The sequence below is a fragment of the Triturus cristatus genome, chromosome 6, assembly GCF_964204655.1.
Source record: "Triturus cristatus chromosome 6, aTriCri1.1, whole genome shotgun sequence".
NCBI classification, from domain to species: Eukaryota; Metazoa; Chordata; class Amphibia; order Caudata; family Salamandridae; genus Triturus; species Triturus cristatus.
The window spans coordinates 808,260,178-808,283,936 of NC_140589.1; the positions used below are offsets into that span (position 1 = coordinate 808,260,178).

At 44.8% G+C, this 23,759-nt stretch overlaps 1 protein-coding gene across 1 annotated transcript in view; it reads right to left on the bottom strand.

Moving 5' to 3' along the window:
- MTR (5-methyltetrahydrofolate-homocysteine methyltransferase) overlaps positions 1 to 23,759 on the bottom strand; it is a 456,618-nt gene that overhangs the window by 415,573 nt on the left and 17,286 nt on the right. The window contains exon 2 of the mRNA XM_085611389.1: positions 2,768 to 2,979. Within this exon, the coding sequence (XP_085467515.1) occupies positions 2,768 to 2,979 (212 nt within the window). The remainder of the gene's footprint in view (positions 1 to 2,767; positions 2,980 to 23,759) is intronic.

Here is a 23,759-nt window from a genome sequence, read left to right on the forward strand (position 1 = left end):
ACAGTTTGTGCTTGGTAATTCAGAAACAGCATTATTGCATTCGTAAACAGCCCAATTCAGAGAATCGGGCCTTTTTCGAACGAAAACATGCTTCATACATCTAGCCTCTGATGCCTGAATGAGCAAGCAGTCTGAGGAGTCAACCAACTAACAGAAGTGCAACACCGGGAGCCCATAGTTCCCACTTCTACACACATATACACATGCACACACAATTGTACCTAGAGCAATACCTTAATTGATTAAATGGAAGTACAAGTATCATTCATTAACAACTCAGAAATATAGCAGGATAGTGTCAGAATAACTGCATAACGATGCGGTTCCTGAAATGAGATTAAGAATTTGACGATTTAGGGGTGAAAGAAGGGTTATTCATACCGTAAGAGATCTTGGAGAGGGTGTTCGAGAATCTTTATTATCCGTTTGTACAAAAGAAGTGTTTCTCTAAATCGGAGTGCCAAGATAGGCAAGTATGATGTCTACCACAGCAGCAGTGTTGGATATTGTATTCACCAAGTTACCCATTATAGGAGCACAGCTGCAAGAGGTGCATCCTTCTTGCCATGATAAAAATCTTTCGAGTTAAAAATCTATTGCATTATATGTTGGCCAGCTCTAGGTGTCGATCACAATATCCTAAAATGTTTGATAGAAAGTTTCATAGCAGTATTTAACTTGGATTCCAGATTGCAAATTACTGCAGAATCTGCCTGGTCAGTTGATTACTACATCTACTATTGGGATCTGTAATTCACCCACGGTCATCGGTTCGAATCCCAGTAAGTCCACTCATCCTTTCATTCACCTAAGGTCCATAAAATGGGTACCACTGAGCTTGATAAAAAATATCTCTGTTATTCAACTTTATAGCTATATATTACAGGAATGTATGCCTTGCAAATATATGCTAGTTACACTATGTTACATGTAGCAGGACAGGACGAAGTCTTCAGAAGCTTATCTCTAGCATGCCTGAAGTACCATTGACGTATTACGGTTAGCCACTATACCCTTACACAGCAGAAATAATGTCTATGAAGTATGTTTTTGCAAAGAAGGGCCACTTAATTAGGAGGGAAAAGACTTCCTACATAATAAAAAGCTCCTGGAGGATCTTGAATTCCAAAACCCGGAAAATATGGCTGAAAGTAAAAACAGCATACATCACACACAACAACTAGGCTGAAGGGATTAAATATCTGTACCAATACGGAAGAAAATCCAGGTATTAAATGTAAGAGAAACGGAAATAAGGCAAAAATAGAAAACTGGGGGAGATAAACTGCTTGCGAAATTACTATGATGACATTAAGATGCAGAGAGGAGTTGGTGTTGTATCCTTAACAAATGCTACACAGAATAAAGGAACAGGAAGCTTCCAACAGGAGTATAGCCGCCATGCTTGATGGGTCTCATATAATCGAAAGCCGCAAGGTCATCATGATAAAATGGTTTCCTAGAAAAGGGGGATATATGAAGTGAATTACAGGTAGAACTCATCATTTTCACAATGCCCATCTGTAGATGCCCAAGATGACCCCCAGAGATTTCCTCCATTTCTACAGGTATCGCATACCAAGGAAGGAGGTGCCACATAAACCACCATGCACTGACGGCGAGAACAAAGGAGACCGTGGCCTCACTCGAACAAAAGGAAGATGACGAAGACACTGTGCAGGCATGAAACTTGAGCAACAATTACTGTCAGCACCCAAAAGTGAGACAGGGTGTGTCTGTTCTGCGCCTAGTGGGTACATTTAACAGAAACCATTAATCCCCCAAGATTGCCAGTGTAAAGGCACAACAGTTGGAGATTTGATTTGCTTTACGCCCAATACACTCTACATATCATTCTGATGCAAATGATGGGGACACCATAGTAACTAAAATTGACAAGAGGTCCCACCACATTTAAGATTAAGTAAATTAAATTCATAGAACCAATCAATACATGAATCATGTAGTTTCTCAAAAACTTCCCCTAGTGGCTCATATACATTAGTTGCGATTTCAGATGGCCTCATATACTCTCAACAGGATTTGAAGAAATATGCAACTCATACACTCCTTTAAGACAGAGAATGTCAGCCTAAGGATTACATTAAATGTGGACTCATGGTGTAATGGACCTTTAAACATACAAATAATGTTCTTTACTGACAAGTCCTCCAATAGGATTGCATTGATAAGGCAAAACTATGCCTTCAACTGCAAAAGGTTTCCATTTATGTAGTGAAGGCAATTTGCACAATCATTTTCATTTTAGTATTTAACAAGTCTTTTGAACATTAAGCATCAAATCTATATAGTCTGAGTTAATCAGTCTCATGGAAATTTAAATGTCAAGGAAATGAGAAAGAGCAGTCAGGGATAATCTGACTGAAATTGAAAGAAAGTAGGACTGTAAAACAGATGAGGAAAGGAGAGCATATACGGTGGCAAAGAGTATGAGAAAGTGCTGGCCAGCTGAAGAGAAATAAAGAACTGTGATGAAAGTGTTGTGGGTCATTGTCTGGCAGAGGGGTCAGGGGGGAACACAGCGTAAACTGCTCATCAAATGAGGAAGATGGATATACAGCACAGAAGACTGGGGACTGCAGTGATTGTTGGGGAAAACATTAAAGCATTGGGCAGGGGAAAGTTAGTAAGAGCAATTTTTGGGCACAAACAAAGGTGGAAATGTAGGTCCAAAATATAGTATGAAACCCGAATAAGTTCTGGTCTGTACTCACATTCATATTTTCAACACTTAACAGCTGAATACCTTGTGAATTTTGTAGATGAGATCAGGACGGGTAATGCTCAGAAGATCATTATTTCCTTTCAGCGGTTTGGGGTGGTGCTTAAATTCGTGCCCCTGAAAATCCGCTTCTGTCAGAGTGTGCTGCTGAATCATGGTGCCCATGCCACCGTCCAAAACCATGATTCGCTCCCGTAAAATGGATTCAATTTCATCTTTCAGGCTCGAATGGCTAGCTGTAAAATATATCAAACAAATAAACATTAAAAACTTGATTTTTTATAAACAATTTCCTTTATGATTAGACCGTGTGTGACAGTTCAAATGTTTTTGAGTGTCTGAGAATCACAATTCTGCAAAGCAATCAATTTTAAGTTGCAAAACTGTGAAATATGATTAGTTCAGATAATTAACAGAAATTACCCTGGTCTGGAACCTATAGTTTGGACCCATCTAAACCCTGTAACTTGTACCAGTGAGAGGGCTACATGATACCTATCTGCGGGCCTCACGGGATCATGGCAGATTAAGGCAGAGAATGATGATCCAACCTGCATTGCTACTCTTTCTTGACCACAGCACCAATGAAGTTTAATCTCAGCTTTCTAAGTGTTCTGTAGTGTTACTTCCTTCTTTGGCTAAGATACTAGATGTCTGTAAGAGGAGTTATGCATTCTACAAAGTGCACACGGATGCAGCAGGATTTGAATGCATCAATGTCTACTAAGGAGCACACTAAAGTCAAGCGTTACTCTACAATCCAGCCTACATTCTGGTTTCAAACAAGCACACGTTCAGATTAGAAAGGGTGCTGTTGCAAGTAAACTAAAGAATATTTTGACAACACTTTGAATTGAACATAGATAAATAAATCAAATTGATAACCCATTGGTAGGAAGTACATTACCTAGGTGCAGTACTGTTTACCTTTTGTAAAAAACAAAGACAAAGAATAAATAATAGAAAACGCATTGGTAAAGCCAATAGGTCTCACAAATGCAAGAGCTATTGGCTTTGGCAATTTGTTTTAGCCATGTTGTGTAGCTGTTCAGCATGGCTGTAGATAGGAGTGGGATAGAGAGGGGTAGAATGGGGTAGACTGTGGTAGACTCAACATCATCTCATTCGCCTAGGACACCCAGCTGATCCTCTCCCTCACCAATCAAAACAACATGACTAGACACATTTTCCAAGAAGAGATGAAAGCCGTCGCCACCTGGATGAAGAAAAGCGGACTGAAACTCAACTCAGAAAATACAGAAGTCCTCATCCTTGGCTCCACCCTCTCAGCATGGAACAACTCCTGGTGGCCCTCAGAAATCCCCCCACCCCGACGGACCCTGCACGAAATCTCAGCATCATACTAGACTCATCGCTCACAAAGAACCGCCAGATCAACGCCGTCTCTCAACCTGCTTCAACACCCTCCACATGCTTCGAAAGACCTTCAGATTGATCCCAACGGAATCCAGAAAAACTGGACTACGGCAACACTCTCTATGCCAGAATCAACAAGAAACACCTTCTCAAACTCCAGACTGTCCAGAACGTCGCAGCCAGGATGATCCTCGACAACTTCCCCGTCGCAGTCAAATCACCCAACACTTCAGCAATCTCCACTGGCATCCAGGAAAAGAAAAATAACCTTCAAACACCTCACCCACGTATACAAGGCCATTCACAACACCGGACCCGCATACCTGAACAGCTGCCTCTCCTTCCACGCACCCAAAAGACACCTTGGATCAGCCCAGCCCTGATTGGCCACCGTCCCACGTATCAGCAAGACTAGAACGAGAGCAAAGTCCTTCTCCTACCTCGCTGCCAAAGCTTGGAACACCCTTCCCCTCCACCTCCAGCAGTCTCCCACATTGCCCCAGTCCAGGAAAGACCTCAAGACCTGAATTTTCGGGTGACCCCAGCACTCAACGGAGCTGCTCCTACCTCCCCAGTGTCTTGAGACCCTTACAGGTGAGTAGTTGCGTTTTACCAACCTGATTGTTCGACTGGAATGGGATAGAGTGAGGTGAAGTAGATTGGAGTGGGGAAGAGGTGGTGGAGTGGGGTGGAGGTGGTGGAGTGGGGTAGATTGGATGGGGTAGATTGGGGTGGTGTGTAGTAGAGTGGGGTGGGATAGATTGGTGTGTGGTATGGTAGATGGGAGTGGAGTGGGGTAGATTGGAGTGGACCGTTTAGGTTAGGGCTACGCTGATAGTGGCGGCCGTGCCTTTGCTTTACTTGCCGCAACAAAAGCGGCTGTGTGTTTTTCTTTGAAACTATCTATTTAAAAAAAAATGTAAATGACCTCATGCCACACTTACACTTTAATGGTGGCCACGGCTTAGATGAGGCGGGTCTAAAGAAAGGGGCGTGGCCATCATTACAGTGAAAGCGCGGCATGGGGCACTTATACAAAAAAAGCATTTGTTTGTCAATTTGACAAAATGCTTTTTCTTGTTAAAGCACCCCATACCGCGTTTTCACTTTAGTGGCGGCCATGCCACTTTCTTTAGACATGGCTCGTCTATAGAAAGGGGCGCTGCTGATATATAAAGTTAAGGCGCTGCATGGGCTTTTTTAACAAACTAGCATTTGTACTGCAATAGGTGTCGCATTTACAAAACTCACATAAATGCAAGACCTATTGCATTGCAAATGCTTGTCATTTTTGGCACCCACATACGTTTTAACAATGAAGTCTTGCCAGCATTCGGTCCAGTAAGTCAATAGGAGACAGAGCTCTCCCTCGTCTTCTTTAGAAATTTCCCACCGAAAAAGACAGAATGCATTTCGAAGAAATAGGCATAGCCATGGAACGTCACCCCCAACGGCAATCATGGTCTCAACTGCAGGCCAAGAAAGACAAAGAAGTTGAGCTGATCATATACAATGAATGAAAACATTGAAGCCATCACTTTAAGCCCAGAAAAAGGAATGATGAATATTCAACTTGGCTGATAAAGGAATAGATTAAGGGTCCAGGCGGACAAATATTGTGTATGCAATTGAAAATGTCAGGCTACCAGATCCAGGACTCCTTTAGCAAGTAGCAGCTGTCATCTGCCCCAAAGCGGTCATTACTGGGTTCCATTACAGAAATGTATCCTGATAATACAAGAACCCTGAAATGATGTCTACTTCCAGATTCATGGCGTAACTAAATGTTGTGAAGGAGAATGTGCCAAAGCCATAACAAATGTATTCAGTTCTTCTCAAACTGGCAGAAAGGATTACAGTGGCTGTAGCAAATATCTCTCCAAATAAACTTAATGAATAGAGGTGGCTGCAGCAAAGAAGCAAACCTACGGCAATACGTACCAAGAGGTAAATATGAATTATAGCATTATATGTGAGACTGAGTGCCGGAATAGAACACTATGGAAGATACAATTCCCAATGACTGCCTAATAACCTATGCCTCTGTTATTCAGCTGCAACAAGCATCACATTTAGAGTTTCTCAAGGCTCTATACTTTCATCTTTCTTTTCCCTGAGTTTTATATAGTGTGAACTTGACCTGAAGGTATCTTGCCTATTCATAACATATTCGGCCCGAGTATCCACAATGAATGCCCTCATCGGTACACACTTCTATGCAGGTGACAACCCAACCTACCTTAAACAGTAGGACCATTATGGGACAACTCAGTTGGGGGTTTAAATTAACCCCCACGACGAGATGCAATAAAACTGGCATTGCCTTAACAGCCAAAAGTAAGTATTTTTGGTGGGTTAGTCCTGACAACATTTTACTGCCCTCTGTTTCCCAGCTTAAATCCATAAGACCACTGCAATTCCAGTCCAGAGTGTACATAATTTAGGAGTCATCTTCTAAATAGATCTTCTTTGTCTCCCACGGTGAACATCCTTGCATTCACTTTACAAAGGTGCCTTCTCCCATAGGAAACTGCTTTCGGCCATGTTCTCCATCCTTGCATTTCCTAAATGGCAACTTCAGTCATTGGCATGATGTATTTGGGCTTGGAATACTGTAACAGCATGCCTTGCAGGTTTCATCTAAGATTTCTTCCTGTCAAGACAAGGTGCCTCCCCAGAAGTCATGTGCACCACATTTTTACGTCACACACCACAATGCATCCTACTTTCAACAGAACAAAGGCAACTTCAAATCTCGAAAATAAGGACAGATTCATTTGTTGACAAGGCCTTTTCTATAAGCCTTAGAATAATCTCCCTCTTAAGCACTTGTCACATTTCCTTCATTCAGGGTTTTCACAGACAACTACTTTTTAATTATTATATTCTAGTTTCCTGAAACCTGTGGGATTTCTTTTATATTTTTTCTCTGTTCTAAGTATGTTAGATTCAACAGCACCAAGAACTTTTGGTTTGTGTATCACTCTATAAACATTAATTAACATAAAACATCTGGTACAGAACAGCTGCCTTTAAAACGGCTTTCTTCACATTTGTTCCAGCCCAATCCTACCGAAGTATTCTGAGGTGGCACTTTTCAGGTCGCGCCTACTAGACCATAAGGTTGCGACAGAATTATTAAAAGATTACTAAGAACTTTAAATGGGCTTAGAGCTCTCTCATTGCATACTATTGGTTGGCTTTATGGACATTCATTTGCTTGCATCTCATTTGTTGGCCTGAAGTTTATTTTAGTTTCGATCTAGATCGTGGTACGGTGCTGCATATTTCCTTCCCTGAACCTGGTTCTTCACAGAACGCTCTTCTCCATTGTTGGAAATTTCGTCAGGCAGTGGGAACTTAATTCCGGAAAGAATGTTAAGAAGTGGACTAGGGAGTTCCAGAATGGTCCTTATCACTTAGATGTGGGTGATGATTAGAATAGCATAAGATCTGAAAAAATAATGCTCGATTGCGACTGACTACAAATGTATGAGTTCTGTTGGTAGGTCTAGGAGTTCTGTTGGTGCATATCGTCAGGGGTAGTAAGCTCTATATAAATACAAATACAATACAATATCTGCCAGAAATTATGTTGCTGTCCTACCCATGTTTGTGAAATGTTGCCAATGGAATGTAAGAGAGCTTTCACAATGGCTTTCTGTCTTCGTTTTTCTCTGAATTTGATTAAATATATGATGGCTGGATTACAAATACTGGTTTTGGTATATTTATTGATAGATATCTTATCTTCTAATATCTGCTAAAGATCCTCATATTCCCCAGACAAATGGTAAATACTACTAGCAGTTCTTATAACCGTCTAGTGATGGTAAAGATGACATTTAGGGCCATAAGTAGGTAAAACGTGTTTTGCGATTCTCTAATTGCAATTTTTAGGGAATCGCAATTAGAGAATTGCAAAACGGAATGTAGGTAGGATTAGCAAAATATTTTGCGATTCCCACCTATTCCTTATTTGCGAATCCCAAATTGAGATTCGCAAATAAGGAATACCTTGCCATTCATTCCTATGGGCTAGAAGGCCCATAGGAATGAATAGGAAGACATTCTCAATTTGCGATTCTCAATTAGAGAATCGCAAATTGAGAATGCAATTTCAAGGTTGCAAGGGTGTCAATAGGACATCCTTTTGCACCCCTGAAATAAACATGTGTGCACATGTGGCGCACATACATGCGCTAAGGGCATGTATGTGCGCCACATGGCATTTTTCAAATTTTTCCTTAAGCCAAAATCGCACAACTTGGGTGCTTCCTACATTGCATTTAAGGAATCGCAATTTGGGAGTCCTTAAATGCATTAGCAAAATAAGGAATCGCAAATTTTGCGATTCCTTATTTTGCGTGTGGGTTTTTGTGTGCTACATAGCACACTGCCCAAATTGCGATCGCAAACGCCGAAATTCGGCGAATTTCAGCATTCGCACCGCAATTTGGCTTCCTACATATGGCCCTTAGAAACATACGGGGGAATTTCTGATTGAGAACAATTTAGGTTTTTAATGAGATTAAGCATTTATTCTTGTGAAAAATTAAGGCAGACCTTTAATGGGTTGCTAGTAAAAGAAAGCATGGTAAAGAAGGAAATATATAATTTAATTAAGTCTCACACATTCAAGCAACCGAACCTGGCAAGCTATATCATTAATCATAGGCATGACTCACGGACAAACACAGGTTCCATGCAAAAAATGTTTTTGCATTGCTGGGCAACACCCTGTTTAAAGTTTTAACAGGGATTTCGAAATATTTTATCTTGCTTCTATATGCTTCTTCCTCGAGCGAGATTATTCCATATTCAAAACTAAGACAGGAGACGAGAGGTTCCCGTGCAAGGAAGTAAAGCCGAGGAGATCAAAAAATGAAAAGGGCAGCACTGATTATCTTAGAAAGCGCATAAAAATACCCACACTGCATTTAAACAGGCTAGATTAACGAGTTTAAAGCCTGTACTGTACAGGGTTTGTATAACATTTTGAATCCCTGCTTCGATGTGGAGAATGAGTGATTCAAGAACTCCTTATTTTCCATTTTTATTGATTCTTACAGATACATTAAGACAGAAACCCATGTATTTTGCTGTCTCTACTTATTTTAAATGTGGATAAAAACAGAAACTGGGTTTCTTTTTGAGTGATTCTAAATGTGGTCAGTCATGACTGCCAGGCCAATAGGTGTGATGTAGCTCAGATTTCATCTGGATTCAGGCATTGCTTTATTTTTGTGTTTCAGACAGACTGCATTTAAAATGAAACACAGATTTTGGTGCAAGTGAAAAACACATGGCACATGAAACATGAAATGAGGCCTAGTCAAATGCTTATTAAAAGTGGCACTTTTGGTGCATTCAAAGTGAAAGACATGAAATGAGGCCTGGTAAATGCTTTCAGTCTGAAATGTTCGTGCTGAATTAACCTGTGATTTTGCAGTGTAGAGAAAACATGATTTCAGTGGCCTCTTTAGCTTTGAAGATAATCATGGAATGTGTTCTCTCTTCCCAGCTCCATTCCTTGTAATCTACACTCCCTGTTCCTGTCTTAAGAGACTTCGGCTTTGTTGCATATTTAGACAATGCATATTCGGTTCATAACACACCTTCTTATAATGTGTATTAATTAACCATGCACCAACACTACACGCGGGGCAAAACGCATTTTGCATGAAAAGCTATCTGAAACATTAGCGCATGTTGCTATGAATATGTATTAACTGCTTGCGCTTTGAAAATTTGCACTGGTGCATGTTATGCTATGTTGTATATACATTGCACATTTTTGCATGTTGTGCACAAATAATAGAAAAGCTGCTTTAAATTAATAGCTTTTGCTAGGTAATAAATAATACAAGGTATTAGTATGGGGGAGGTAAACATAATGGATTTTATTTCATGAATTAATACTTTTTTGTGTTTGTTTTGTTTTTGGCCTACCATAAAATGGCTGCCTGGGAATCCAGCATGGCTGAGAATTGTGCTGAATGAGAAACGCATGTGCACAACCGGCTACATACTGCCAAGTGCCTCAAGTGAAGACAAAGGGGTCAAGGCCACAGTGAACTGTAAATCCTTGCTATTATGCCAAGGTACCAGTGTTTGTTGAAAATATCCTTCCTGCCTGCGATAGGAAAGGAAGGAAGAAATTGACTGATACATTTTTCTGCCTTAATGTTGCATATTTGCATAATTATTGATGGTGAAACAATCAGACTGTATTAAACATTAACGCTTCCTTTGTTAAAACTGGTATGGATTGGATTTGCAATGAGAACAGGCTGGTGAGACCCTCATGTCATCTATGGTAACCAATCACAGTGCAAGTTTTTTCTGAAACTGCAACATCATTAGTGTAGTCAGCCAAGAATTAGAGTATAAATAATGACCTCTTTGGAGGCGTGTTAGCTTTAAGGGCTTTAGAAGCTTTAGGGGACGTGTGAGCTTTTTGGGACTAGAAGAGATAGGAGGAGAAGAGGAGAGGGAACAGATGAGGCCAGACATCATATGGGTTAGGCACGTCGCGGGTGCAGCCTGGGAGGCGATTACGTCCGAGGAGAGACAGAGGGAGGTGGGGGCCTTTGCTTATATTTTTTCAGAGAGTCCTTGCACGTCATATTTTTGGCAAGGCAGATCACATTCCTCTGTGGATTGGCAGGTAAGTGAGTTTAAAAAAAAAGGAATTTTAGTGAACAGGCTTAAACAGCACTAAATATGTACTAAATATGTACAAGGTTGACATTAAAATGTGCATGTTTTCATATAAGTGCATTGATTTATCATTTAGTTTTTCTTATAATTGAAACCTGTCAGGCATACAAGCATGATTACACATTTATTGGTTGATAAATGTGGAAAGCTACTAGCTTCAGCTTAATTTTTCACAAACGTCAAAACAAATATGGATAAATACAGATAAAAGTAGCAAAAATTATATATATATAGATAGATACAGACCGAAATGTCAAAACAAAATACCACAAAGCTTGTGCGTACCCTTTACAAATACCAATAGCGCTGGCGCACTCAAAGCACCAGCACTACCTTCAGAGGGTATTCCCTAATTTGCATAGGGTGTGCCCTATGCAAATGAGGGAATTCCTTTGACTCTGCGCCGCACCATATTACAGAAGCGGGTGGTGAGGCAAAGAAGCCCTCAGGAGGTGCAATGAAAGTGCGCCAACTAAAAGATGGGACAGTGTTAGTGCGCCCCCTGATGGCAGCCGTCTGGTGGGGAGAAAGGGGGTCCTATGGACCCCCCAGACATCCCCTTACAGGTGGGTGCAGTCACTGACTGCACCCACTTGCAAGGGAATATCTATTCCCCTGTAAAAGTGCAGGCGGGTGCCGTCTACACTGTGAAAACACGGAGCGGCTGTAAAGCAGCTGCTCCGTGTTTTCATATGAATGCACTTCCCCGAGGGCAGCGCTAGTTCGCGGCTGCCCTGGGGGCAGCACATTCACCATTATAGGGTGCATTGTCATTGTTTGCGCCTGCATAATACGGCCCCTGATATTCCATCTGCATGTTGGTGTAGAGACAGGAGACAAACCTGCATGGTGATGGATTTGTGAGTATATGCTCGAGCTGTAAGTGTCTGCAGAGGACCCAGGAATATTTTGTGTAGTGCATGACAGGCAGCTCTGAGTTGATGGTATAATACGTGCCCAATGTCTTGGGGAGTGTTGTGACAGAAGCCCTGAAGAGTGGTATGAATTGATCTCTCGAACAGAGGTCAGAGAATGTCATGAGATTTTGTCCACGGGCGGGCATCCTCAGACCATTCCAGGCCCATCTTACACAGCCACCCGTGTCAACCTCAGTTCTCGATGCCTTGTAAGGGAGATAAAGATAGGTGATTTTTTGGGTGTTTAACCCCTTGAGTGCCCCGCCCTTTCCACGCCCTGTGCCGGGCGTTTCATTAGCGGGCGGGGTTCAGGACGAAATAGTCTCGTCATGGGCACAGCGCAACCGCGCTCCATGACGAGACTATCTCGTCATGGGCACTGAAGGGGTTAACTAATAAAATCAAAAGTTTGCGTACCTTCCCTTATGCATCTTTTTACATGTTTTGCACGTTGGCTTTCCTGGTAGAAGTACATATGAGTAAAACAATAGTAGTAGCAACAAAGTGTGGTGGCACAGTAGTAAATTAATGGCACATTTTAACTGTGATAGATTAATATTTTGAGTTATGTCTTAATGTATTTTGTTAGCTCATAATAGCTAGGGTGTCCTAGTGGTGGGCAATGTGGTTGTGAGGACAGGGTTACCCAACTATGGTCTTTATTACAATGAGCCTGTAAAGTCTGATGGGCCCAGTATCTGACGTTAATGGGGCCATAAGAACAACAAGTTTTTGTTTCTCACACAGAGATTTCGGCTGCTTAAAGCAGCCAAAAACCCTACTGTGCAAGACTGGGAGAAATAATGTGGAAACCGGTGCAGAAATACCAATTTTCACGTTATTTAAAAAAACAACTCATCATCCATGTTATTTCTCTGCCACCTGAATTACTGGGACCCTTGATAATGGTAACACCGGGGCAACTGGAATTTTTAGGGCCACTAGTAATCAAGGCTTATGTGGTATCTTGTGCGACACAATATCTGTGTAAACCCGACATGGTCCCGGTCAAGTATGGTTGTATTGAATAACACTAGAAGACCGCGCCTCCCTGATATACCTTTATATATCTTTCACTCGTGAGTTTACATTATAAGAGGCTACAGTACTGACTGACTGGTTATAAGGGACTGGCCACATTAAACCATTGACAATAGGGTTACAGAGTGAAGCACCACAATGCTCTAATGCATTATCAGCACTGTGATGTAATATACACTGACACAAGTTTATAAAATGGTTTTCCTCCCTCAGTTAGATTTTCCTTAGCTCTCTGGGACTTGTAGCTAGACTGTGGATCCACAGAGTGGGAATAACAGACGGAGCTCACCAATCAGTACTGGTGCAGCTTGTGACACTGGAGGGTGTATCAAATCTAAGGGACTGTCAGTATTACGTTAAAAACATTACCTGGAATTAACAAAACTAAAAAGGGTACACATTGTGGGAAATGCACAGATTGGTGCGCTCCGTCTGTTATCCCCACAAGTTTTCATGTTTATTTTGTCCATTGGACAAGCTGACCCAACCTCCTTCAGCACAAACCCTTGTATGGGAAACTGCATTTTTTGCTGGCAATGTAAGCTATATATCCATATCAACCATATGTTCAGAATAGTATGCATGGTTTATAATGGAAAGACTTTACTATTAAGCAAGCGCTCTAAGAAAATGTATTAAACCGTAAGCTCAGATTGCACTACTAAAAGTGGTTGCGTTATAAGCACACATTCACATTTGCAAAATCAAACAATGGGACTACAATGTTGAAAGAATGGTCCTTTTTTGTATGCAAATACCTGGAGAAGAGTGGAAGCAAGATTTGTAATTGTTTTCAAAATATAATGTAGCCAAATATTTGCAATTAGATTTTTTTTTAAAAGACTAACCTTACCAGCTGGTTTGCTAATCTTTCAAGCAATTTTTAAGGGTAACTTTGAATCCCATGTCTTTAAGGTGTTATTTAATAAAACATGTTTGATACAGACCAATATTTGAAAAAATCATAGTGGTGACTCGTGTACAAACCATCAAGGAAAACTTATGGGCAACATGTAAAATAAATCAATAATTATGAGCCACTTTCTTAAAGAAAGTTTCAAAAGTGCACAAGCAATTCTCTGACTTTGCATTGGTGCAGCCTTACAACTTACAGGAATTCACAAGATCTTACAGAAGTAGACCTGGAAACCATACTCCTGGCAAACGTTTGTGAATTCTATTTCAGCAGGAGCAGATATACACACGTGACTTTGCTCATGTGAATTGCCACAGAGCAAGTGCAAATTAATTTGTTTAGACTTTTTTATTTTCTCTCCAGTGGTCAAATAGATTCCTCCATGAACAAATCCATTCCCTACCATCCTCACCTTACTTTTTGGAAGGGGTGGTTCTTTCCCACCCTGAAAAATGTTTTACTCTTACCATGTCAGGAGCAAATTTCAAACCTTTTCCGGGGAGAATGGTTTGGAGAGAAGTTGATGAATGCCATTAAACATGCACGCTTTTTGGTATGTACAAACTCCAAGGGAATTCCGACCCTGGTCCTAACACTTCTCACCTGCTTCTGAACCCTAAGAGGAGATCTGCAAACATGAACATCTTCAAACAAGTGAATCCTTTTATCGGCGGAAAAACAGATTGTGCATGTATAAGCCAAGTTTACATGGGTAAAAAGCTCTGAGATTCGGGCCCATAATATTTGACTCAAACAAGACCTTGTAGATTTAATCTAGTTTTAAAATGTAAACTAGTCATTTGTCTAGTGCTTGGCACATGAATTACACAATGTGCTTAAGTGGTGAAAGTAAGGCTGTAAGCAGTCTTGATGTTTAGTTGGCAACCTATTATATTAAACAACATAGGTCCACTATGGACTTATTTGAAACACGGTTTACTCATTTGAAACACCAGTCTTTGATTATTGTTGTGGATGCAGCTGCTATCCACAAAGGACACCCAAATCAAAAAAAATATATATATATTGTGATCAAGGCTCAGGCGAGCCGAAACGCGTAATGGCGACAGAGAAATAAAAACTATTTGCACTACAAGTCGGGTCCGTGCCTCTCTCTTCTGGAGAATCGTAAGCGGGGAAAAGCTACGGAGGATTAAGCGTGATATATATATATATATATATATACATACAATCTTGGTCATTCAATGACTTGAATAAAGAATTCACAGCCCAACCAGATCCAACTAAATCAATACAATTTATTTACATCCTTTGAGAGTACAATAATTATGAGTGATCAAGTACTAATTATCTCACACAAGCTTCTACAATGAAGAAGCCAATTCCGAACAATCAGGGAACTCCAATTATAAGTTTCAAAAAAGGAATCACTTTTGGTGCCTGTAACAAATGGGAAATCCACGGAAGAATGAAAGGGCACCTGATGAGATGCTTGATCAAATCAAGAGCTAAATGCTGCTGGTTTACAGAGCACTGTGTTCCAATTAGGCCCACTCAACCAGAAAGAATCTCAGTGACCAGAGCGAGATGAAGCACCTGCATGCTCAACCAGAATGAATCTCAGGGAATCCGAGAACAGAGCGCGGCATAGAAGTTGCACGAACTTCCTGTAATCAGGAACCTCCAATAGGGTCTTACTCATCAGGAGTTACCTGGTTGTCCTGGATTGGCTCCTTTGTTGCAGAAGCTTGACCTGTGTAAGATAATTAGTGAACACCACTCATCCTATTACCCTGATGATTACCTCCCATTGACCCGGGATCGAAACGCCCGTCGACTACAAACTTATATAAACTTTACTTTTTGACCCCCAAGCCCAGAAATAATTCAAGGAGTCAAGACTCATACGTCTTGCGGAGGAGCCTAGCGCGCATCCAAGATGGTCGCGTGAGCACAGGGCTCCCCGGACCCTCGCTGCTCCTCGGAATTTATCCTGACTTTATCCTGACTTGGCTGACGGAATCTGGAAGGCGAATTCTGGCTGAACGTTGACCTTCTTTCAGAAACCGAATCGGACCTGGGAATCCTGATCTAAGGTGGTTTGAACTTTCGAGGCCCAATCGATGGCTGTGCCCGGTGCGAGGGTGACCTGTGGAGCCGGGGCGTAATTGAACAACAGCGGCAGCGGATCTGTGCCAGTGGCCGCTCCATTACTTTCGGTTTCACTTTTGGATCCCTGAGGGGCTGGAAATCGTAACTGCTTGGAGCGGCTGGGTGTTTATCTCTGCTGGATGCCCTTGTCTCCGCCTGCCACCAGTGTGCCCGTTGACTTTGGTTTCCTCGCCCGGCCGCATCACGGTATCTGGTGCGGCTTCTGACTGAGTGGCCGGTGCCCCCTTGACGCTTGGCCGGTGGTCCCCGTTGGTGAGCGTGGTTCTCATGGGTGGCAGGGGGGGCCCCGAGGGGCGTAAGACTAAGACATCCCTCCGCGGGGGACCGGTCCAGACGAACAACATGGACCGCTATACTCAAGGAAGAGGGTCCCCTGGAGCGGCCGGTGCCCCCTCGGACGAAGCTGGTGGTGGCCCGTCCATTTCTTCGGATCCGTCCCTGCAGGACATTATGGGCGCCATTAACGGCATCAAGGAGACTATTGCTACGCAATACGAGGCCTTGGCCCGTAAAATCGACACGGTGGCTATTGGTGTCGCACTGATTCGGGCGGATCTCTCTAAGACCAACGAGAGGGTTCAATCGCTTGACGTGCGGACGTCCACCCTGGTTGCGGATGTGTCGGACCAGCGGGCCACTCTCGGCGACCTAAAGTCGGCCAACGATCTGATGGCCCGGCGGCTGGAGGACTTTGAGGGACGGGCCCGCCGCAATAACATCCGCGTCATAGGCGTCCCGGAGACCTCCGACAACCACCCGGTGGATCTCATGGTGGAGGAGCTCATCCTCAAGCAGCTTGCCCCCGCCGGCCTGAGTAAGTTCTTTGCCGTGGAGCGGGCCCATCGAGTTCCGGGCGGTCGGCCGCGGCCGGGGGCCCCCCCGAGGCCCATTGTTGCCAAACTTTTCTACTACAGAGACCGAGATGTGATTTTGCAGGCCTCGCGGGCCCATGGCCCGGTCCGCCATGAGAATGCGTCTATTAACTTTTTCCCGGACTTCACCCAACTTGTCCAGAAACAGAGGATGGGCTTCCAGGGGGTAAAGCGTCGCCTCCGCGACCTGGGTCTCAAGTACTCCATGCTTTTTCCTGCTAGGCTCCGAGTGGAACACGACGATCGGACAACCTTTTTTGACTCTCCCGCGACTGTGAGTGACTGGCTTGACTCGCTGCCGGGCCGCGGGGACCGGCCTGGGCCCTTTGCTGGTACCGAGGGTGGCGGGTCTCCCTCGGAGTGACTTTGGTCCTTGACTTTGCCATTTTGTACTGTTCGGCTGGGTTCAACTTCTTTTTTGCATTTTGTTTCATTATGATCTATGTGGGGGGCGGTCGGGGACGGGTCCCTCTCCTCCTCCGGGGTCTTTCCGTAGAATGGGGTTTATGGGGCGACAGGCACACTGCAAGTTGGGGTGGTTTTTCTGGTCGCAGGGGTGCAGGGTGGGGGGAGTTGTAAGTTGGGGGGGTTGGGGGTTTTTGATTTGTGTGTTTTGTTTTTAATGCGAGGTCTTTGTTCTGTTCCAGTTTCGGGCGTTGCGCTATCTGCTGGGGGACCCTTGATCGATTGGAGGGGATGGGGGGGGGACGGGTTGAGGTTGATGTCATGGAACGTCAATGGATTGGGGGACCGTATCAAACGGGGTGTTGTGCTGCAGTATTTGCGACGTATGTCTCCTGATGTGGTGTTTTTACAGGAGACGCATCTGGTGGGTAACGTTTGTCATGCCATGAACAGGGGGGGGTACCGACTCGTTGCCCATTCTGGTTTCACCACTGGCTCTAGAGGGGTTGGCATTCTCCTGCGCTCTTCACTTCCGCTGGAGATCACCAGGGTAGTCCCGGACGATAGAGGGCGCTATGTGGCTTTGACTGGGCGGTGGGAGGGGCAGTCCCTTTCCTTGGTCTCTGTCTATGTTCCCCCGGGCCTCCAGAACTCCACCTTTTCAGACTTGGGTCGAATGCTGCTTGAGCTTCCTGACAGTCTTCTGCTTATGGGTGGGGATTTCAATTCGGTAGTCTCGGGCGACCGGGATCGCCACCCGCCCAGGGCCCTCCCTGCTGCGCAGGCGTGGCTTGGCGGATTCTTGGAGACCTTCGGTCTGGTCGATTGCTGGAGGTTAATGCATCCTACACAGTGTCAGTACACCTTTCACTCTGGGGCGCATGGGAGTCTCTCCAGATTGGATTACTTTCTTATGCCCGCGGCCCAGACTGCCCGGATTCGAGAGGTTAAGCACCTGGCCCGGGGTATTTCTGATCATTCCCCACTGTGGTTGCTTTTTGACACTGGGACGCGGTCTGCTGGGCGGATCGCTCCTATTAACCCTTGGTACCTGCGGAACCCCACGATCCGCTATAGCCTGGTCAAGTCGATTGACCAATACTTCCTTGAGAATGATGGGTCGGTGATGTCCGCAGTGTCCCTGTGGGAAGCTTTTAAGGCAGTACTCCGTGGGCAGGCCCTATCCCAGATAGTGGCGGCTAAGAAGGTTAAGATGGAGGCGGTGGTGAAGCTGGAGACCGACATTTTGGGGTTGGAGGCGGCCTTGGAGACGGGTGTCACTCCGGATGGGCTACATGCCCTCAGCCTGAAGCAGTTCGAGTATAAGTCCCTTGTCACTGACGCTGCCAAGACCATGTATAGGGAGCAGCAGGGTAGGTTGTATGATGCTGGGGACAAGGCTGGTAAATTGATTGCTTGGCTGGATAGGATGGAGAGAGTGAATCGTGTGGTCCCAGAGCTCCGGGTTGCGGATGGAGTGTGTGTAACTGAGCCTGGCGAGATTGTGGAGTGCTTTGCTGACCACCTCCGGGCGGTGTATTCCCCGGTGTCTGATAGAGATGAAGACGACTCTCGTCTTCTACTACGGGATATTGCCCTGCCCGGCTTATCCGTCGAGGACCGTGAGCAGTTGGATGCCCCCTTGTCCGTCGATGAGATTGCTACTGCGATTAGCTCCCTTCGCTCGGGCAAAGCCATGGGCCCCAATGGCCTACCGATCGAACTATATAAACTACGCCCGGATAAAATCGCGCCCTTCCTTCGTCGTATGTTTCAGGAGTCGAACGGGAGGGGTTCCCTTCCCGCCGACCAGCGCCTGGCGACTATAGTCGTGATTCCTAAGGAGGGTAAACCACGTGACCGCTGTGCTTCGTATAGGCCTATCTCCCTCTTAAACGCAGAACCCAAAATCCTGGCTAAAGTCCTCGCCAACCGCTTGCTGAGCGTTATCTGTGATCTGATTCATCCGGATCAATGCGGCTTCATCCCCCACCGTAATACCGCTCTTAATCTGCGGCGTCTGCACGGCGTCCTAGCTAGGGCGGAGTACTTTTCTGAACCAGCCGTATTGGTTTCCTTGGACGCCACCATGGCCTTTGATACCATCGAGTGGCCATTCCTCTGGGCGGTCTTGGAGAAGTTTGGCTTTGGGGAGGGATTTCTTAGCTGGGTGAAGCTTCTTTATGCCGGACCAATGGCTCAGGTGGTTGTCAATGGACGGGCTTCCCGGCCTTTTGCTCTCGGGAGGGGCACTAGGCAGGGGTGCCCGTTGTCCCCTCTGCTTTTTGCTCTTGCCTTGGAACCGCTCGCCGCCTGGCTCCGCTGGGAGCCCTCTATCAGAGGGATCCGGTGGGCCCCGGGCTTCGAGGATCGGGTCTCGCTGTACGCGGATGATATTCTTCTGTACCTCACCTCGCCGCGACAGTCGCTTAATGTTCTCTTTGATGTCCTCACTTCCTTTGGGAGAAACTCGGGTTTGATAATTAACTGGTCCAAATCTTGCGTGTACCCTATCTCTGGTGGCCCTCCCCTTTTGCCGCCTCTACTTCCTATCCAAACGTCTTCATCCGGCTTTAAGTACCTGGGGGTATATGTTTCGTTGGACCCGGCGGTCCGCTATGAGCAGAACCTCCTGTCTCCACTCCGACGTTTGAGGGTGGATACGGCTCGTTGGTGTAGGTTGCCCCTGTCTCCGCTTGGTCGTGCGGCCCTGTTTAAAATGATGTCCCTTCACAGATTTCTTTACGCACTTCAGAACTCCTTTGATGTCATTCCGGTGGCCTACTTTCGGTAGGTGGAGAGTCTGCAGAGGAGACTGGTTTGGGACGGGCGGGCGCGTATCGCTCTGGCAAAGCTTACTCTCCCCTGGTATGACGGGGGCATCGCGCTTCCTGACATTAGACGGTACTATTGGGCCTCCCAACTGTCGGCAATTAACCATGCCACGTATGCTCCTGGTCTGAACCCGGCGTATGAGATGGATAAATTCCTGCTTCCCGGCGGTAATTATAACAGAGCGCTTTACTCCCGATCTGCTGGTAGGACCCTCACGGGCCCTACTAGGATTGCGGTACGGGTGTGGAAGGCGGCGAATGTAGCGATGGGCTGGAGTGAGCGTTTAACGTGTGCTACTCCCTTGTTTGCCTCAGACCGCCTGGGGAGCCTCTGGACGACGAAAGGCTTTGAGCACTGGGACACGATCGGCATTAGCAGAGTGGGGGATCTGTGGGTTAAAGGCGCGGTCAAGACCTTCGCGGCGCTCCGGAGCGAGTATGAGCTTAGTGAGAGGGAGTTTTTCCGCTACGCTCAGGTTCGGCATGCCCTGCTCTCGGTTTTTGGGGAAGGGACCACGGTCCCTGTTTCTTCGCCCCTCGAGGACCGCATACTCGACGGTCACGTTCCCGATAGTACTATCTCTTTGATCTATAAAAAATTGATAAATAAATCGGGCTGACCTCTTGGTGCGTCTACGGGAGGCATGGACGGAGGATGGGGTTGAGTTGGACGACGAGGACTGGCAGTCCGCGCTGTCATCTCCTAAGGAGGTTGCCATCCCGGCCCGTCTCCGTTTGGTCCAGCTTAAGATCCTCCATCGCGTTTACGTGACGGGTCCCCGATTGGTCTCGATGGGGTTTTCTGAGGACGGGCTCTGTAAGCGTGGCTGTGGGCACAGTGCCACCTTTCTCCACATCCTGTGGGAGTGCCGCGAGGTGGTGGAATACTGGCGTCAGGTGCATGAGGTTATGAGGCGAGTCACCGGGGTCACGCTGTTGCCGGAGGTGCGTCGTTGTGTTCTGAATGTGTGGGAGCCCAATGACTATAACGCGGCCCAGACTCGGTGGGCGGCCCTGGGGAACATGATAGCAAAGAGGGACATAGCGCAGCTTTGGGGTTCGCAGCGGGCCCCCACCGTGTCTGTCTGGAAGGAGAACATGGACTGGTGCATGTTCAGGGAAAAGACTGTATGTGGCTCGTGGTAAACCCGGGGCTTGGAGTAGAATTTGGGGGCAGTGGAATGTGTATCGTGGAAGTATTTGTGCTCCCCCCCTGGTGGAAACGTCTGAGGTAGCCTTGTCCCCCTGATCCTTGATGGTTCCTTACTTATCTGGCACATCTGAGTATAGATTTGGTATTCCCGTTTCTCCCCCCCCCTACCTCTTAGTTCCCCTTCTTCTTGACTGCCATCGGGTGGTCGGGTATGGAAGTGCCCCTGCTGTGGCCCGACGCCCATCTCATGTTTTCTTGCTCGCTTTTGTTTTAAGTTGTTATTTATGTTAAAAGGGTGTATCCTGATTTCCTTTATGTGCAGTCTGATCTTCTGTAGGGTGCGGAGCCCCGGTGGGCCAGTCATTGTGTTTGCACTGTTTGAACTTTTTACCTACTAGCGGCCGGCCCAGGTGGTTGTAGGCCCGTGCTTGTACCCTTCTTTCTGCACAATAAAAATTTTCAAAAAAAGACTCATACGTCTTATTTGTGATGCACTTTTTCACTTTTAATTCACACCGCCACTTTCTTCACGTGTCTGAGCACATGATTACTCATTATTACTAGTCTCAAAGGATGTAAATAAATTGTATTGATTTTCTTGGATATGATTGGTCTATGAATTCTTTATTCAAGTCAATGAAAGACCAAAATTGTATAAAAATATATATATTTGTTTGATTTATGTATCACTCGTGGATAGCGGCTGTATACACAACAATAATCAAAGGTGGTGTTTCAAATAAGTCAACGTAGAACCAATGTTGTTTCATATAATGTATTGCCCCAGGTTCTTGGTTTAGGAGATTGGATTACCCTTGTATTTTGGTTTAGTTGGAAATCTAGACAGTTGACTTAAAGTATAATGTGGGTTTGTTTACAGTAATATTTTATGAAATAGCATGCCATAAGTTGTCACCACAGTGCATGGTATACAACGTGGCAAATGGATTTTAATAAAGGTAAGTAGATTTTGGAAGCATTCCATCTTTTGAAGTAGATATTTTATAAAGTTGCACAGCTCTGAGATTGGATAAAGTAGATTTTGCAACGGATGGTGGCCTGAGGTTCGGTGAGGGTCTACTGTGTCAGATTGCAAGACCATTTAGACATTTTGGAAGAAGGAGGGAGATGTGCGGTCTGCCACTTTAGGTGTAGGGATTCCTTCACATCTACTATTTGTGAAACTGGCAGGGACGTAGCTTCAAGGGGGGCGGGGGGGTTATGGGGTGGGACACCCCCCTGTTAAGTTCTTAATCAGTGTTGGCCTGCCAGTGTCAGTTGGATTGGCTGTGTGCAGCAACAATGACATTTAGTCTCTGTTGCTGCAGACTGGGTAGAGGTGGGCGAGCCAACATATTGACAGGGAGTGTCGAGCCAAAAGCAATCCGATGGAGAGGCTTGACTCTTAAAGCCGTAAACGAGCCGTGACTTGAAAGTATTTGGCATATGAATTATGCAAACAGACATCATGTTAAAATAAAATATTGTTGTTTTTAAAAAAAAACTATTTCTTTAACATGCAGATGCGTTTCATCTTAGAACTTCAGATTTTATCACTGCATTCAGAGGCATTGATTAAAAGAAAGAGTTTTAAACATAAACTTAAAATATTCGTGCCACACCCAGCCATGACAACAATGCCGCTAGTGAAATCAGTGGTAAGTTGTGATACTGGCAGGGACGTAGCTTCATATGTACCCCTTAAGTGGCCTAGATCAGCAGTTCTAAACTTGTGGTTCGGGGACCCCAGGTGGTACGGGATGCCTGCTAAGGGGAGCTGAGACTGCTTAGAAAATTAAATAATGTTGACAGATTGATAGCATATATAAAAAAGAAGCAAAATATAAAAGTAAATATTTTAAAATGTTCAGTAAATATGGAGGTATTTGAAATTGGAGGCTAAAAATTAAGCTGGTATCCTCAGTTTGATTTGTGGGAGCAGTGCAACAACATCAAACAGAATATAGTATGGACGATGGGTGGCCTAAATTGAATTTAGAGAAGTTAAGTAAAATATTTATTCATTTGTGTATTTGATTGTTAAAGGTTTGTGTCTGTATTTTTGTGCATTGGTTGCAGTTCAAATCATCAAAATTGTTCAGGCTGGGGACCCCGGTTTCCAGTAATGACTCGGTGGTGGTTCCTGGCTTCCAGTAATGATTAAGTGAGGATTAACAGAAGTCAAAAGGTTAAGAACCACTGGCCTAGATGTTATTATGGATGGAGCAACACAACAGTCTGCCAATCAAACAACAGAGGGTTTGTACAGTGCACTTCCTGTACTAACGCATTTGACGGTACTCTAATTTGTGATAATGAAGAAAGCTTGGTGAGATAAAATATTTGTCTAGGATCACACCATTTGTTCGAGAAGGGAAACCGGGATTGACCCCCGGTTTTCAGTTTACTTCAGTGTCAGAATTCAGTTACTAGATGGGTATCTCTTTCTCTTGCCTGTTTTACATCACAGCTCACTGCTTGGTCATTAATTCTTGGTACATGAGGTTTCTGTTGTTCATTCTTGTGCATAAGGTTATAATGTGGGGCAGGCAGGCGCCACATGAAAGCTCAGCACGCCTTGATGTACAGTGTCCAAGAGGACATCGATGAGCCAGAGCCAGGCATTTTGATTGAGATTTCAGTAG